The following is a 16,608-nucleotide window of genomic DNA, read 5'->3' as shown; positions in this document are numbered from 1 at the left end:
CCTTCTTTTCCACGTCTACAGTGTCCCCATGCAGGTATATTGCTTTACTCTGCTTTATTGCTCTTTCCACTTCTTATCTGACCATTTTTCTCCACCCGTTCCTATTTTCCTCGCTGATTCGGATGAATTGAACGTCCTGCGTTTTCTCTACTCGAGACTCGCTTTTTTTGCTCTCTTCTACTTGATATAAAGGTTCTTGCTCCCACCACTTTCTTCAATCGCTCCAATAAACCGTCTATCAAACCTTATAGATCACACCTCAATCCACCCTCTGCCTTTGTGTCGTTCTTCCATTCATGTCATTCTCCGTTCTCTTCTTGTGACGAGGAAAACACAAGCTCTTCTTCTATTCGATCACTCCTTTTTCTTTTCCTTCGACACTACTAATCTGCTTTACTAAATACACGCCTTCGGGACGAGTTTACCGCTTAGACTGTGTGCACCGTACTTTGCTTCGACTAATTCATGCAATTCTCATTTGACCATGATCCGTCCGGTACCATATATCTATCCTAACTTGATTACATCTCTTCGTATCCTCTTTTATTTGTCCTAATATTTCTCCCACAATGTACTCTTCCAAAACCGTCTTTAAACTATTTTCCAATCACCACTCCCAATTCTCTGATTTTCCCCGTTCCAAGTTCGATTTTTTCTGCTTTGTCTTGCCGCTTCGTGTCACTAGGGTAGCATATATGACTTTTATCCCCTTTTTCTCCTTTTGGCTCTTGCCATTTTCCGCTGGCTGGACTGTTACATGCATGCGCTTTTTTTCTCTGCTTGTTCGCTCCGTCTCATCAATTCGGAAATGTCCAGGAATGTATCTTTTTTCTACTCCTACACATGTACACGCATACATGATAAGAGTTTTTGCAGCCCGAATATACATGATGCTATGCCGGTGCAGATAAACCATTTAGATCAAGCACCAAAGAAATGCTCCCAGATGTCATTCTAGCAATAGAAAGATCACATGGCGGAGAGCAGCGGAGAAGATGATTAAGGCAGAGACTCTTTCATAAACATTCGTAAAAATCCTAATATCGACAAGGAGAAAAAAGAAGAAGAAAAAGAAGAAAACCCATGCCGAATGATGCCACCATTGCAAAAAAAAAAAGGCACAAGTCCAAGAGTCCAAGAGACACCAACCCAATGTCCGCAAGAAAAACGCCAAAAACAATCCATCCATGACTATGATTACGAAAAAAGACGAGAAAGTGGCAAGAATGACCAAACTAACTGCCAATTCAAAGAGAAGAAGAGCAGAAGAATCAATCACAGGGAAGGAAGCTCACTCAAGACTGCGACTCCCTTCCCATATCCTCGAACTGATTCATCGAAGCTTGTATCTCGCATCCTTGGGCGAAGAAGATTTTGGCCGAGTGTGTCGAACTCTCATTCATAATGGCATAGTTGTTTCCTGTAGAACATGAATTATCAGCATAAATCCCACATAATGTTCTCAAACTAGAAATTGCAATGGTGATGATGATGATGCAGGGAAGAAAAGCAATAGCAGGATCAGGAAGGTGTCACAAAAAGACATCCCCGCTCTCGTGTCAAACAATCAAGGTAGTAATCATCAATCCATGCAAAGCAACAAGCCACAAGGTCCGTGAAGGATCTTCCGTCATTGGAAACAAAAGGTCCCAATACCATGGTTCGCTGATATTGCAGTTCCCCAGGTTCTCCAAGCGTGTGACACAAGAAAGTGAACAGTTCGCCCCTGACTCGTGCCACGTCAAAGAGAGATGGAAGTCTATTTCGACGTCTGCTGTCGTGCAAGGAGGAGGAACCCCTCGGTGTCACCTTGATGGAGTCGGTGTGTGTCGAAACGTGCATGATTTCTGCAGCATCGTGTTGCGGTGAAGAAGAGTAGCTTGACCGCCATGTCGTAGATCTTCTTGCTCTCCTGATGCCAAACAAACAGAGAAATGAAAGAAGGAACAGGTGATGGGAGAAGAGGAAATGCAAAGAAAGAAGGAAAAAAAGACTCACCCCTCGGTACCTGCCAGACACCACCTTTGGTCATACCAAATTGTACGTCCTCGATATCGACTGTAACCTTGCCTTCATGGACGAAAAACACCATTTGCATCTTGCGAGAGTTCTTCATGCGTTTGTAGCCATCAGGTGGGATTTCGACCATGCCGGATCCGAAGAACGGAAGGGTCATAACCTTCGCGTAGCGGAATGACGAGCCGTGAACGTCTTGTGTTTTAATGGCTGTAGCGGCAAATGCAATGTCTATCGTTTGTTAGTGATGTGTGCTTGAAGGACCGCAGAAGACATTCATACCCTCGTTCACACCATCTGCCTCGATGCTGCCAGTACCAGTTTTGGGATCCCAAGCTCGAACTGTACTGTTAATAACACCCAATTCCTGCTCCCAGGCTTCTGGCAATAAATCCTCGTCTTCCTCTTCGTCCTCTTTGATGGGACCCAATCTCGTCGCCTTCTTCCTGGATGGAGCAGCGCGCTTCGGTTTCGGTTGCTCTACAGGCTCTGCGCGAACGACACCCTCAACCTCGCCCTGGTTCCAGATGTAGGTCTCATTGCACCAGTATTTCAATGGCTTGATAGAAGTACGTCCAGATCTTGTAGTTTTGGCACCTTCGTCTTCTGCGGGGGTTCCAGCACGCAGGTTCACGATTGACTTGGGACCTGGCTTCTTGAGACCATCCGGGCCTACTGATTCGCTGTCTCTTGACGCCCTCGGACGAGGTTCAACACTTGCTGAAGCCTGCTTCTTCTTCCCTTTTGTCTTTGGCGGAGCTTTGGCGCGACCTCGTTTCTTAGCCGGTTCTGGTTGCGCTTCGTGTTCAGATTCGTCTCGTACATCGTCCTCGGGCGGAGGAATGAAATCTTGCGCGGCATGTGATGGAGAGGAAACATCGTGTTCCTGATCGTGGTCGCTCGCGTCGTCCTCGTGAGGTTGCTCTTGTGTATCTTTTCGCACCTCGAATGGCCGCTTCTTCTTTGTCGAGAGAGGAGCATTTCTCTCCACAACAGGCTCATCCGGGAGTTCGGTCGTCTCTGCAATGTCTTCGTCGGCTATGGTAGGATCTGCAATGGTGTGATCGTACATGTGTGTCGCCTCTGTCCGGTCCATGACAGTTTCATCTGCCATTGTCTGATCTACGCCCGTCTCTTCTGCTATCGTTTGATCGACAGTCGTGTGGTCCATGACTGTTTGGTCGATCCATGTATATTCGACACCCGTCTCTTCTGGCAGTTCGGTCTGGTCAACCATCTCAGTCTGATCTGGCGCTTCAGTCTGGTCGACCAATTCGGTTTGATCTGGCAACTCGGTCTGGTCCGGAAGTTCTGTTTGGTCGGGCAGTTCAGTCTGATCGGGCATTTCTGTCTGGTCCACGGTGATGTATGTGTATTCGGCATCGGTTTGGTCAGGCAATTTGGTCTGATCTGGAAGTTCAGTTTGGTCGGGCAATTCGGTCTGGTCTGCGACTGTCTGATCCACAGTCGTCTGGTCGTCCTGATGATCGAGACTCGGCCTTGAGCGTTTATTAGACATTGGTACTGGAGGCGGTTGCATTGCGACGGGCGATTCGGGATCTGCTTGTTTGCGTTTTTGTGATCTGGTGCTGCGGGCTGAAGACAGGACGTCTTTTGGCGGCTCTTGGTCGAACAATTCATTGACAGCATCTTGAACTTGCTGAACCGAGTTGTCAATGTCGTCGTCCTCTTCCAGGTACTGTTGTGGCCTGTTTGGAGATTGTTGCAAATCGAAGACGCTCTTACGCGACTTTCCGAAACGCGGTTTGAAGGGACTCGGGCTGGGGGCTACGGCTGGTTGGGCATTGTTGTTCTGCTGCTTGTTTGCAAAATCGAGGCGTCTGCTTGTGCGATTCGTGGATTGAACAGATAGCGGGTGCTGAGGTGATGACTGGGTATCTACAGGTTTGATAGCAGAGTGACGGACGGGCGAGCCACCAATGTTTGTTCGGCGCGGAGTCTGAGTCTTTGGCGGTAGGTGAGGAGTCTTGCGCAAGTTGAGGGTTTCTGTGATTTCTGGAATTGAGCCTGTGAAGATTGAGTCAGCGCATGTTCAGTGATTACGGTGCGGACATGGTTCTCTTTGTACTGTCTTGCAGAACCATCTCCGACGATCCCAGGGCTGTGTCGTTACCATTTGGTGGGAGGCGCTGGGGTGAGGGCTGCTGTGGTGAAGGTTCGGGTGACGAGAAGATGCCACTGACGGGCTCGAAACCATGCTCATCGCGTACTCCGCTGTCCTTGAGAACGAGACCGGTGCGACGGCCTTGCTTGCCGGGCTCGAAGAAGTTGATGTTTTCCTTGAAGTTGTTGTGTCGTCGCGAAGCGCGTTGCGGCGTATTTGAAGTACCGGCACGAGCAGGCATGATGTCGCGTAGGTTCCTAGGATGATGCGACAAATGCGCCTGGTCGAGAAATATGATGAGTGCTATGTCGCCGGGTGATGGCTTCTTTGTTTTGGGCGTCGACAAGGTTTGGAAGCTGTAAACAACACGCCAAGCTACTGACTTCCCCTTCGAGCTAGCTTGGCTTCCCCGCCTTCACGTCGCGTCTCCCCCTCTGCGCGTCCGACTTTCTTTACCGAAAGCCAACTCTGCTTTCACCACGAGTATCCAACACATCTATCTTCAATCATCTTAAACACCACGCATATACATCATGGACGAACCAATGGAGAACGCTGTGGACTCCCAAGAGCAGGACATCTCCCTCGAAACACCCCCTGATGACGTTTTCATGGCCCCCTCGATTGACAGGGTTAATATCGCCAAGGGAGATTCATATTCTTATATCTCTCCTGTCCCCAAGATGCTCAAGGACGACATGTCGATTGAGTGTGTTTTGGGCGTTGACGAAGCTGGCAGAGGTCCTGTACTCGGTCCCATGGTCTACGGCCTTTACTACCTACCTCTGTCAATGCACCGCACACTGCTCGCCGACACTCATCACTTTGACGACTCCAAGGTCCTCTCGCCAGCTGTACGTTCATCCCTAATGCAGGCCATCTGTACCCCCGGATCCGAACTGTACGAATCCTCTGGATGGGCTACTCGTGTCATGTCAGCCAAAGACATTTCTTCTGCCCAGATGAGACCCACGGCTACATACAACCTCAACGCTCAAGCCATGGATGCCACCATCGACCTCATCCATGCCGTCTTCGCACAGGGTGTCAATCTGAAAGAGATATACATCGATACAATTGGCCAACCCGCCGCATACCAGAAAAAGCTCGAACGCATCTTCCCTACAGTCAGCATCACCGTCGCAAAGAAGGCCGACTCGCTGTACCCTTGTGTCTCAGCCGCCAGTGTCTGCGCCAAAGTCACAAGAGATGCCGCTCTTGATGTCTGCTATCAAGTCTTCAAGGATGCTGTTGCTGGTCAAAAGGACGTGCCTGAACAGCCCGCCGAAGGTTGGGGTTCTGGTTATCCGAGTGATGCTCGCTGCTCGACTTGGCTAAAGAAGAACATGGACCCTCTATTTGGCTGGGGCAACGAGTGTCGGTTCAGTTGGTCAACTGCCAAAGACTTGCTTGATGTCAAGCCTGCTGCAAAGGTCAATTGGCCTGTCGCAGAAGATGAAGACTCGACAAAGCTGACTAATTTCTTCATGTACTCTGCCGAAGAGCATGCACAGGGAGAGGATCAACTCTCCACGTGGTATGGCAGACGTGTCACCGAAGAGATATTCTAAAAACCTACCAAATCACGCCGCACAAGAGAATTGCTAGCGTCGAAACCATCACGCCGTCACATGTCATTCATCGACATTTGGTGTGGCCTTGTCGAAAGCCTGCAATGACCTCGTCGAAAGCCCCTCGTGCCTTCTTTGAAGCTTGTCGTAGCCACGTCGATGCCTGACGCGAATAGCATGTGCTTCGACGAATGCACCTGCCTGATTGGGGGCCCTGGACTACTTATATTCGTGATTAACTAACCTCTCTCGACCAAACACGAACAATGGCCGACAATCCTCGTCGACTATCTGTCCTGGGCACTGTTATACTACGTGCTGCTCTTGTGATTGCCGCCACCTGTCTCGTCTTCGCCGCAATTCCAGCAATCATCATCATGTTCATCCTTGTGGCATTCTCTCCCGAGTCATTCGCCAATTATGGCTTTGGACATGAGACGACAGGCATTCGAGTTGACGTGAACATTACACCAATTCATCCACGCTCTCCGTCACAGCGTCGACGTCGACCAAACCCTCGAGGTGGTCAACCGTCGAGTCCGCAATCTCCCACCACTCCTACGTACACTTGGGCTGGCCGTTACAACTCGCCCCCACCCCAACGTGTCGATACCCCCTCTGCTGAACGTCCAGCCTTCGCTTGGAGATCACCACAAGCCTACAGTCCTGTATACGGCGATCGAGTCAACTCTATGCCTCCACACCTGCCAGCCCTCTCTGAGCCAGAGCCCCAGATCTGGTACGACTCAAGAAGACCATTCATCCCACCCCTTCGTGGTCCGTACACATCCATGGATCCTCTGCCTCCTGCACATCCCAATGACCGTGGCAACTCGAACTTCTCGTGGAGTCCTGATGAGCCACTTCCCCCTGCACGTCCAGAAGGAGACACAGGGTCTCCCCGAGCAGAGCCCGTCAGAAGAGTAACGGCTACATCTATGCCTGGAGAAGTACCCATGATTGTGGATGAGTCTGATGAAGAGGCTTTGCCTGTATACGAGCGTCCGCCAGAGTATGATGATGAGAGTCACAGCGCGAGATCATTGAGATGAGCGAATGACATGGGCTCGGCTTGATATTTTCTGTTTGTGGCTTGCTTTTCAGTATTGTTTCTAACCAGCTTGAATGCTGATGCGAAGACATATGCTATCGAAGAATGGTTCAAGCATCATGATGACTCTCCTGTGTGTGACTGCACGTATGTAGTGAATGAAAACTACTCACCAGACCTCACCATCATCTACTCCACGAACTTTTCGATATAGTGTATTGCAGCTGTTGTTTCTAGGGGGCTTTTAGAGGACGTGTAGTAAATTTTAGAGGACGTGTAGCTGCATTCTTCTTACCCGTCTAAACACCGCGCACGGGCCTTTTTCATACCAAAATTAGCTAAATTTAAGAAGTTAGATGGGCCATAAGAAATTAGAGCACATATTATTAAATTTATCTACTAAGTATGCTCGGTATAGCTAAAGCTACAAGTATAGAGTTAAGGGTCGTCGTCGTTAGTACGAGTAGCCTCCTTAGTACTTCTAGCCTCCTCCTTACGAAGGACGTTAGCGAGGGTACCTATAGTAGTATATTCGACTATCTAAGTAGTACTACGACTACGACTACCTCTTATACGTCCTCCTCTTAAACTAGGTCCTCCTCTTATACGGTTAGTACTACCTTAAGGGCGGCTACGGCTATAGCCGGTTATTAATAGAGTTAAGGGTGTTAAAGTTATAGGCGTAGATAGAGTAGGGGTAGCTAACTAAGTAGGAGGTTAGAAGCCGTCTTTAAAGTTCGACATTATATAACGGTTGCTAGTTATTCTAGTGCTAGCTTAGTAAGTAATCTAAGTAGGACGGAGGCGACTAATAGTTCTAAAATTAAGTAGTCGAGTTGGCTCGCGAAGAGGTAGTACTTATTTATAGTTAATAAACTAGTGCGAGTTAAACTAACTAGATCTAATGCTAGTTGTTTAATTAAGTAACTCGAGGAGCTAGTAACGATAGGGAACACCCTAAATACTTAAGAAGGACCCTATATATCGTTTACCTCTATTAGTATTAGTATCGCGCTAGATAGTAGCTCTTATCTTTCTAGCCTTACGGAGCTAGGGTACTAACTTCTAGAGACTAGCTAGTATAATAACTCGAACGACCCTAGTAAGGAAGGGGTTAGTTATAAATACGACGACTACTAATGTCTTAAGTAGCGACAATTCGTTATAGTAATCTACTTTAAGGGTTACCTACTAGGGTTCGAGTCGTCTAATAAACGTTAGCACATTATACTTAGAGTTTTAGAGCTAGCGCTTAAGGCTAGTATAAGCGCCCTTAAGCCTTAAGGTAGTATAGTTCCTAAAGTGGAGGTAACGGTTAGTCTAAGTAGTAACATAGAGGTCCTTATATATAAACTAGGTATTAGTAAGGTAGCGATAGAAGTCTCGCTAGTATAGTTCTAGACGGTCGTAGAGCTTCTAAAGTTATTCCTCGAAGTCGTCCTTAGTCTTTATATCGACGAGAGGATAATAGATGTTAGTTAGAGCGCTATTTACTCCCTTAGCATTAATACGCTAACCTTTAATTCGATAGGTTCTACTAAAGCTATAGCTCTCCTTCTATAACTACGCGAGTACGCACTTATTCTAATACTATCGATAGAGTATATAAGGAATACTACTAAACGCGCCTTTGACATTATTAAGAGTGTTAATTAGCGACTAAGCTCTATCGTAAATAATAATACGAGGAAGAGGGACCTATAGCTTGTCGAATATGTCCCTAATATAGTTAAGGGACTATTTTATTATACCGTCTACCTACTCGTTTTTAAGGAAGGTATAACCGAGAGCGATATTCTTATTATTTAACGTTATACTATAGAGGTTAAGAAGAGGGATGTTATAGCGGTTAGTCTTATAAGTATAGTTAAAGTTGAAAATAGTGTAGTCCTAGCACACTTAGAGGAGTTGCAACTCTGTTATAATACGGTAAGGTTCTGTTATAGATAGGTCTGTAATAGGCTACAATAAGTGAGGGGATAATAAGGTTAGCTTAGCATCCTAACGCCTTAGTAGAGCAGGATGCTCTTAACAGATTGCGCCCGTAGATACTCTTCTTCTCTTTAATTAATCACTACGCTATATACTGTTAGCGCGCTTTCACTAGCAAAGGTCGCGTCTCTACCTTCAGTTAATTCTATAGGCTCTAGGATTACTTCCCTACGCTAGCTAGAGTATTTTATGCACCCGTTGCACGACTTATTTCAACTAGTTATGAGCCCAGGTTTTGCATAATCCTAGAACCTGTATAACTTGTTAAGGCTCCACTAAGAATAGTAGGAGATAAATAAGAGGAGAGAGACTATAGCAACTAGGATACATAGTCACCTACACCACTAAGGCAATAGAGAAACTTAGTCACCTATTACTGCTATGGAAACAAGGATATATAGCTACACACACACATTACTAAGGCAACTAAGATACTTAGTAACCTACACAACTATAGAAATAGAGACATATAGTTACCCATTTTCACCCTTTAGATAACTAAACCTACTTAGGCAATTTCGCCTTAGTTAAGTACCTTTAGAAATCCATCCCTTCCACTAATACACACCTTTAGCATACAACAAGTTAACTTGTAACTAACACATTAGAAATTGCAACACGACAATAGAAAGAGAGCTTAATTGTAACTACAACTATAACATCTTTATAAGATGGATTTAGTAGACAACTACATAATGTCTAAACACTAGAGGGTAGCAACCCTAGGTAGAGACAATGTAGACAAATAGTTTATATAGATAAGAGATTAGCTTAAAGCTAAAGGAGTCTTCTAGACTGTAGAGGGTACATCTACACCCCCTATAACACCTCCTACACCTACATCTATTATAGATAGGGTAAAGAACATTTCCCTTTAGGATCTACCTATTAGTAGAACAACTAATATTACACTCTTTAGACAAAAGGATGTAAAGGCTAGATACTATATTAGATTATCTCTAAATGAATTTAACCTTAAATTAGTTAAAGAGGAAGAGACTTCTAAAGCCATCTAGGAGAGACTCTAGAAGAAGTATAAGACAAGACTTGCATCTATAGGTAGACAATACCTAGTTAAATTCTCTACATTTAAGATTAATGTATCTACTTCAATTAATGCTGCCTAGCAACAAATTAATACCCTAGGCAAGAAGGTTGTTAAACAAAGACCTAAATTGAAATCTCTTAACTTAATTAAGTCCAGAATTTAGCAACTACTTGTAGCACTACCTATCGAGTATGCTGCATATAAAGTAGGAATTAATGCTAGAGGAAAAGTTGATCCTAAAGAAGTCCTACTTATTCTAAATAAGGCATAGGCAACTATTAATCTAGAGGCTACCTACTATGTAAAGAAGCCTTACTAGAACAACAAGTCCTCTTTCTAGAACAAATCTTCTTTCTAGAAGAGAGATGTACCTACTAGAGCAAGGAGTCCTTTATAGAGAGATAGACAAAGCTATTATCTATATAGTGCACCCGATTACTAGATGAAGTCCTACAACTACATCTCTATAGTTAAGGCCTATAGCAGAAAGCTTCGAAGAGAGCATCTAGACAACAAGAAGTTAAGTGAGCAGATATCTTCTTAAGGAACTAAAGTTATAAGACTAAACAAGGAAATTGAATACCTAAAGAAATCTGTTAAACAGCTGTAGGGAAGTAAGTTTACTAAGGCTTATCTTACAACACAGACTGAATTAGAATCATCTGACTCTAGTTTAGATAGCCTATCTAGAAGTGATTAAGGAGAACTAGAAGTTGAATTCGTAAACTTAAGTAAGGAAAATGTTAGTACTACAATAGTAGACTACTAGATATCCGACTCTAGCGCAAGTTCTTACATAACTAATAATTCCTCTCTCTTTAGTAAACCTCCTACAACTATAAGACGAACAACAATCGCTATTAGTAGAGGGAAACTCTTTTTAACAAAGAGAGGAGTTATAGATGTAATGGACTATAGAGGAGGGAGATTTAGATTAAAGGATGTTCTGCTTGTTCCTAAGCTTAGAGTTAATCTGCTTTCTAGGAGAAAATTGTGTAAAGCTAGTTTGAAAGGCAGCTTTAATTTATAGAACATGTACTACCTTAATAAGGATAGTAACATTGTTCTATATGTAAAGGAGAGAGGAGGAATCTATATCCTAGATTCCATCTTACTAAAGCTAGCTTAGACAAAATTAAATCTATAGGCTTTTATAGCAACTCAGTCCTAACTAGATAACCTACTTAAAACAGATGTTATAGTACCTGCAACAAATTCACCTAAGGCTCTACCTTCTATTTAAGAAGAAGAAGTTAATAGTGAATCTAATGCTAATGCTTCTAATAAGAGAGATGTTAACAACTATATGCTATACTACCGGAGATTTGCCCACCTTAGATCTACAAAGATTGCAAACCTACATAAGGTCATAACTATAGCTAAACTAGTCAAAGTTGTTAAGCATACATGCTAGACTTGCACACTAACAAAATTCTGCAAGTTAAAAGGCAAGGTATTAGCTAGAAAAGAACACCCTCTAGAAAGGGTATCTATTAATATATGTGGACCATTCCCTACCTCTAGAGAAGGCTTTACCTAGGCAATAGTTATTAAAGATGACTATATAAGAATGTCCTAGATGATCCCTATTAAGGAGAGAAAGGAATGCCCTAATAAGCTTGCAACCTAGAAGACTTAAGTTAAGAGACAGTCTAGACATCTTCTTAAGAGTGTTAGACTTAACAATGCAAAGGAACTAGTGAAACACTTCTCTAGACTTGAAGAACAGTATGGAATTGAAGCTTAGATAATAGTCCTACACACCTCAACACAGAACGGTCTAGTTAAGAGGGAAAACCAATAGATTAAGAATGACATAAGAGCCCTTCTTAAGGACTTAGGTCTACTAGCAGAGTTCTAGGTAGAGGCCTATTAAGTAGGCATCTATATTAGAAATCGAACATTAAATGGACTAGTCATTAATGATCACCTTGTAAGCCTATATGAAGCTTTTACTAGAAGAACCCCAAACATAGATCATATTAGAGTCTAGGGTTATAAGGTTCATTCCTATATAGAAAGAGAATTAATTCTATAATCTTTTAGAAGAGACAAGCTTATGGACAAAGCAAGGGTTAGTGCATTCCTAGGATATGTTACAGACACTAGCAAACAATTCCTTATCTAGGCACCTAACAGAAAGGATGTAATTAAGACTAGCAACGTCAAATTCTTTAAATAAGAGAAGCTTACTCTAGAAGAGCTCAATTTTAAGAGTTAGCACTCTCCTAGCACTATAGCAGAGAGAAACCCTCGTAGCAGACCTAGGATTAAGAAAGAAGTTCTGCTAGAGCAAACTATAGCATAGGGGAATCTAAAATTAGTAGGAGTTAACTAAACTCTATAACAAGATATAGATGCTAGACAAGATGATCCTACCTAGAAACTATTATTAGTAGGAGCAGATAAATTGCCTAAATCTAATAGAGCTACAAGAAGTTATACCTAGAAGGAAGCTATAACTAAAGCCCCTACTAAAGTTCCTATTGCAATAACCCTAGTTGTAGCAACACTAGTTGTAGGAACTAAGGATATATCTAGTCCCCTAGAAGCTATACTAGCAGAGAAGCCTAATGTCAATGTTGTTATCACTAAACCACCTAGATTTGATAGGAGTTAGTATAAGTACATCGCTAATCCCTATATTAATGAACAAGTTTAAAATAGGAAAAGGTCTAGAGAAGAAAGCAATATAGACTATTTAGAAGATAAACAAATGGCAAAGTACTATAAGGCCTTATTTTCCCTTCTAGCCTTATTAGTAATAGATAAGGATGTGTTATAAGACGAAGACTATTAGTTAATGACTAAATATCTTCTACAATAATTCCAAGAATCCTATTTACTATAAGAGGATAAAGAGGTAGCATTTGTTGCATAAGGAAGAATGGACATCCCTATTCCCCTTACCTATCTTAAAGCAATTGTAGACAAGATATAGGGAGAAGGGTAGAGAGAAGCAATTTAAAACGAATTGAATGCACTTGCTACAAATAGTACTTTTAAGATTACTACTCTACCTATAGGCTACAACATTGTTTCTAGTAAATGGGTCTTTGCAACAAAGTTTAACACTAATAGCTCTCTAGACAAGCTTAAGGCAAGACTAGTTGTAAGAGGGTTTTCATAGAAATTTGGAGTTGACTATAAGTATACCTTTACGCCTACTCTAAGACATAATACTCTAAGAATCTTCTTTACAATAGTTGCAATCTAGGATCTTAAATGCTACTCTATTAATGTTAACAATGCCTTTACTAAATCATTCTTAAAGGAAGACATTTATATAAAGGCACCTCCTAGAATGAATATACCTGCTAGTTAATGTCTCAGAATCTGTAGAAGTCTATATAGACTTAAACAGGCTACAAGAGACTAGAATAAGAAGTGTATTCTTAAATTGCAAAAGCTAGGCTTTATGCAATCGGATGCTAACCCCTACCTATTAATACATCCTAACAAGAATCTGATTCTCCTAGTTTATGTTAATGATATCCTTATTGCCTTAAAGTCAATTAAGAATATTAACTAGTTCAAAGCAGAATTTAGAAGAGTCTTTAAGATTAAGGACCTAGGAGAAGTTAAGAAGATCCTAGGAGTATAGGTCACTAGAGATAGAAAGAAAAGGATTGTCAAATTAGATTAAGCACACTACATTAGAGATATCCTCTCTATGTATAGTATGTAATAGGACAAGACAAGAAAGACAAGCACCCTAATGAATAGATATAATTCCATTAGGCTAGTAGAATAGGCTAATCTAAGAACTAATTAAAAGGGATATTAGACATTAATTAGGAAGCTTATGTATCTTGCTATTTTGATAAGACCTAACATTTCTTTCGCTCTTAGGAGACTAAGCTAGTACCTAGGAGATCTAGCTAAATTCTATATGTCTACTACAAGGCATATCCTTAAGTACTTAAGATTAACATAAGATTAAGGACTTATATTTAAAGGAATGAACCGGCCTAGACTAGTAGGGTACTCTAATTCTAACTTTGCTTCTACAAGATCTAATAGGTTATTAATTCTTAGGAATGTATTTATAGTTGTAGATGGTCCTATTAGTTAGATGAGCAAGAAGCAGAAATCTGTGGCTACTTCTACAATGGATGCTAAACACATAGCTATATGTGTAGCAGCAAAACAGTTACAATGGATTGCACTTACTCTAAGAGATATAGGCTCTACCCATCTTATAGGAGAAAGCATATTCTAGCTAACACTCAAACAGAAAATGAAGTATATAATTACTTCCCCTATTCTTATTAGAGGAGACAATTAAGCTACCCTTAGTTTAGTTAGAGATGCACAAATCTCTAATAGGTCAAAACACATTAATGTAGCCTACCATTACTAGAGGGATCTCCTTAAGAAGAATAGGCTTAAGGTTAAGTTTATAGGAACAACTAACATAGTTGCTAATAGCCTTATAAAGCTATTAAATAAGTCTCCATTTAAGAGGTTTATTAGTTTACTAGGCATGTAGTAATATATGTATAGTCCTAAGTAGGAGAGTTGAAAATAGTGTAGTCCTAGCACACTTAGAGGAGTTACAACTCTATTATAATACGGTAAGGTTCTGTTGTAGATAGGTCTACAATAGGCTGTAACAAGTAAGGGGATAATAAGGTTAGCTTAGCATCCTAACGCCTTAGTAGAGTAGGATGCTCTTAATAGATTGCGCCTGTAGATACTCTTCTTCTCTTTAATTAATTACTACGCTATATACTGTTAGCGCGCTTTTACTAGCAAAGGTCGCGTCTCTACCTTCGGTTAATTCTATAGGCTCTAGGATTACTTCCCTACGCTAGCTAGAGTATTTTATGCACCCGTTGCACGACTTATTTTAACTATTAAGAAGGAGGATATTAGGGTACTAACGATAGATTTCGACTATCTCCTTACGCGTAATAAATAAGTTAGTAATATAGCCCTCGGCATTAGTTATATATCTACTCTAATAATTGTCGGTCTTACTAACTACCTTAACTATACGCTCGATCGGTATTTTACTATTAAGATTAACCTATTAAATACGCTACTATTCGTTATAGATGTCTAAGCGGAGTAATAAGTTAAACCTAAGGTAATAGAGACGAGCGAGCGTAATGCAAGGAGCTACTCTAGTATAATAGTCGATCTCGATCTCTCTAAGTACGACTAGGTCTTCTAACTAGCGATAGCGATAACTAGTAAACACGGAGGCATAAGAAGGCTTATAGTTATAAGCATAAGCGTGCTAACTATAGACTAGTTCCTAGGGACTACTAGGGACCTTCTATTTAGTAATAACTCCTATCTTATAGCCTCTTCTCTTCTTTGTACGATAAGGGCGCTTACTATAAGCTACTTAAGGGTTGTTTATGCGGGCTAGAGAGTAACCTCTACGCTAGGTATAACTATAGGTCCTTCTAATACTATATTGCTTATCGAGGGTAGTAACTAATAGGTTATAGCTATAGTCGCGCGCATAGCGGTAGATATGCTCCTCGAGTAGAGTAAGGGTCGTAAAGTAGCTAGTAGGAGGAGGTAGTATTAAGTTAGCGACGACTATAGTATCCTTGTCGTTAGATACGCTATATTTGTCGGTATCGTTACTCTCGATAGAGGCATTAGAGTTAAAGGAATTAGAGCGAGGGCGAGGGCGAGGGCGTATAAGGTTAGTAAGGCCGCTATCGTCGAGAAGGTCGTCCTCGTACGACGGTTAAGACATAACTAATTCGATGACGTAATGTTGTTGATTTTTAGAGAGTGTTAACATGCCTAAACGCGCCTATAAATTCAGCTAGTTTTAGTGCGAAAAGGGTCCGTGCGCAGGGCCGCGGCGGGCCAGCTACACGTCCTCTAAAATTTACTACACGTCCTCTAAAAGCCCCCTTGTTTCTACGCTCCTTTTTATCCAGGTGCAATTAAATGAAACATTGTCGAGTAGAAAATGCTCGGTCTCTTTAGCCTGCAATAATGCTAACATTAACACCATTAAAAGCAACGAGAACTCACTAGTCGCTTTCTGCTACTTCTATCTCTCTGGGTAAGCTCCAAATCCTTCTACAACTGATGAATATTTACTTATCTGTTAAAGAGCGAAGAAAACCGCTTCATACCACAAACTAAAAGCAACCGCTGTTTCCGGCGCCTGCACCTGTATCACCGCATCAGCAATCGCCTACATAGCTAAAACTTACACAGTGACGGAGACAAATATCTTGACCGTCAAGTCGACAGAGACGAGATGGAAAACGAAGACCGAGACGAAAATCAGCACGGCTGTTCAGTGGCTGATTAGTATCAGTACCAAGACTACTACGCCTACTGGATGTAAAGTTATCTCTTGTGCTAAGTCGACGGTTACTTCGATTGAGACGCCGACTGTTATGGCACAGTGCTCGCGGACTTGTGCTGTGAGGTCTTGTCCTCGATCTGTGGAAGTGAGTACTGCTGCAGCTGCCACCTTGACTGTTACAACCAAATGCTCACAGACTTGTCCTCTATCTACTTGGACCATGACATTACCAGCTTCTACTGTTGTCTCCATGTCTACCGTCAACATGAACATGAATCGCGGTAATTCGATTTCTGCTGCTCGAGTTTCGACAGTCGCATTGACTGGCGAAGCTTCTACTGTGACGCTGTACTCGACTATCTCTATTTGTTCCTCTTCTTCTTCTTCTTCTTCTTCTTCCTCTACTTCTTCGTCTTCTCTCAACCGCCTCTCCGCATGTGGAACCTCAGCATCGTCAATAGCCGCACCAGCACTACCCTCCTCAACGATTTGCACGACATCAGATGATCTACCCAT

The 16,608-nt window shown here is 42.3% G+C and overlaps 3 protein-coding genes across 3 annotated transcripts; 2 read left to right on the top strand and 1 right to left on the bottom strand.

The window, feature by feature from the left end:
* Positions 1-1,106: 1,106 nt before the first annotated feature.
* Positions 1,107-4,465, bottom strand: M438DRAFT_349611 (uncharacterized protein). Its single transcript, XM_029906437.1, has 4 exons — positions 4,151-4,465; positions 2,299-4,044; positions 1,999-2,247; positions 1,107-1,420 (listed from the first exon to the last, which is right to left on the bottom strand). Exons 1-4 carry the CDS (start codon positions 4,380-4,382, stop codon positions 1,296-1,298), a joined length of 2,352 nt encoding a protein of 783 aa, XP_029755675.1. The 5' UTR covers positions 4,383-4,465; the 3' UTR covers positions 1,107-1,295.
* A 221-nt stretch (positions 4,466-4,686) lies between these two features.
* M438DRAFT_283566 (ribonuclease H-like protein) lies at positions 4,687-5,712 on the top strand (the record flags this gene model as incomplete). The annotated part of the gene is made up of 1 exon (XM_029901398.1): positions 4,687-5,712. The coding sequence occupies one exon, from the start codon at positions 4,687-4,689 to the stop codon at positions 5,710-5,712; it is 1,026 nt and encodes a 341-aa protein (XP_029755674.1).
* Positions 5,713-5,978: 266 nt separating this feature from the next.
* M438DRAFT_339694 (uncharacterized protein) lies at positions 5,979-6,764 on the top strand (the record flags this gene model as incomplete). The annotated part of the gene is made up of 1 exon (XM_029904245.1): positions 5,979-6,764. One exon carries the CDS (start codon positions 5,979-5,981, stop codon positions 6,762-6,764), a length of 786 nt encoding a protein of 261 aa, XP_029755673.1.
* Positions 6,765-16,608: the final 9,844 nt, after the last annotated feature.

This window comes from Aureobasidium pullulans, assembly GCF_000721785.1.
Source record: "Aureobasidium pullulans EXF-150 unplaced genomic scaffold scaffold_32, whole genome shotgun sequence".
Taxonomy (NCBI): domain Eukaryota; kingdom Fungi; phylum Ascomycota; class Dothideomycetes; order Dothideales; family Saccotheciaceae; genus Aureobasidium; species Aureobasidium pullulans.
This window is presented reverse-complemented; position numbering and strand designations above follow the sequence as displayed.

Excerpts from the sequence above, each read along its gene's own strand:
- M438DRAFT_349611 (XM_029906437.1), bottom strand. The coding sequence starts at position 4,382 with ATGCCTGCTCGTGCCGGTACTTCAAATACGCCGCAACGCGCTTCGCGA. Across the intron at positions 4,045-4,150 it reads CCAGCGCCTCCCACCAAATG|GCTCAATTCCAGAAATCACA; the intron begins GTAACGACACAG and ends CAATCTTCACAG. Across the intron at positions 2,248-2,298 it reads GGCAGATGGTGTGAACGAGG|ACATTGCATTTGCCGCTACA; the intron begins GTATGAATGTCT and ends AACAAACGATAG.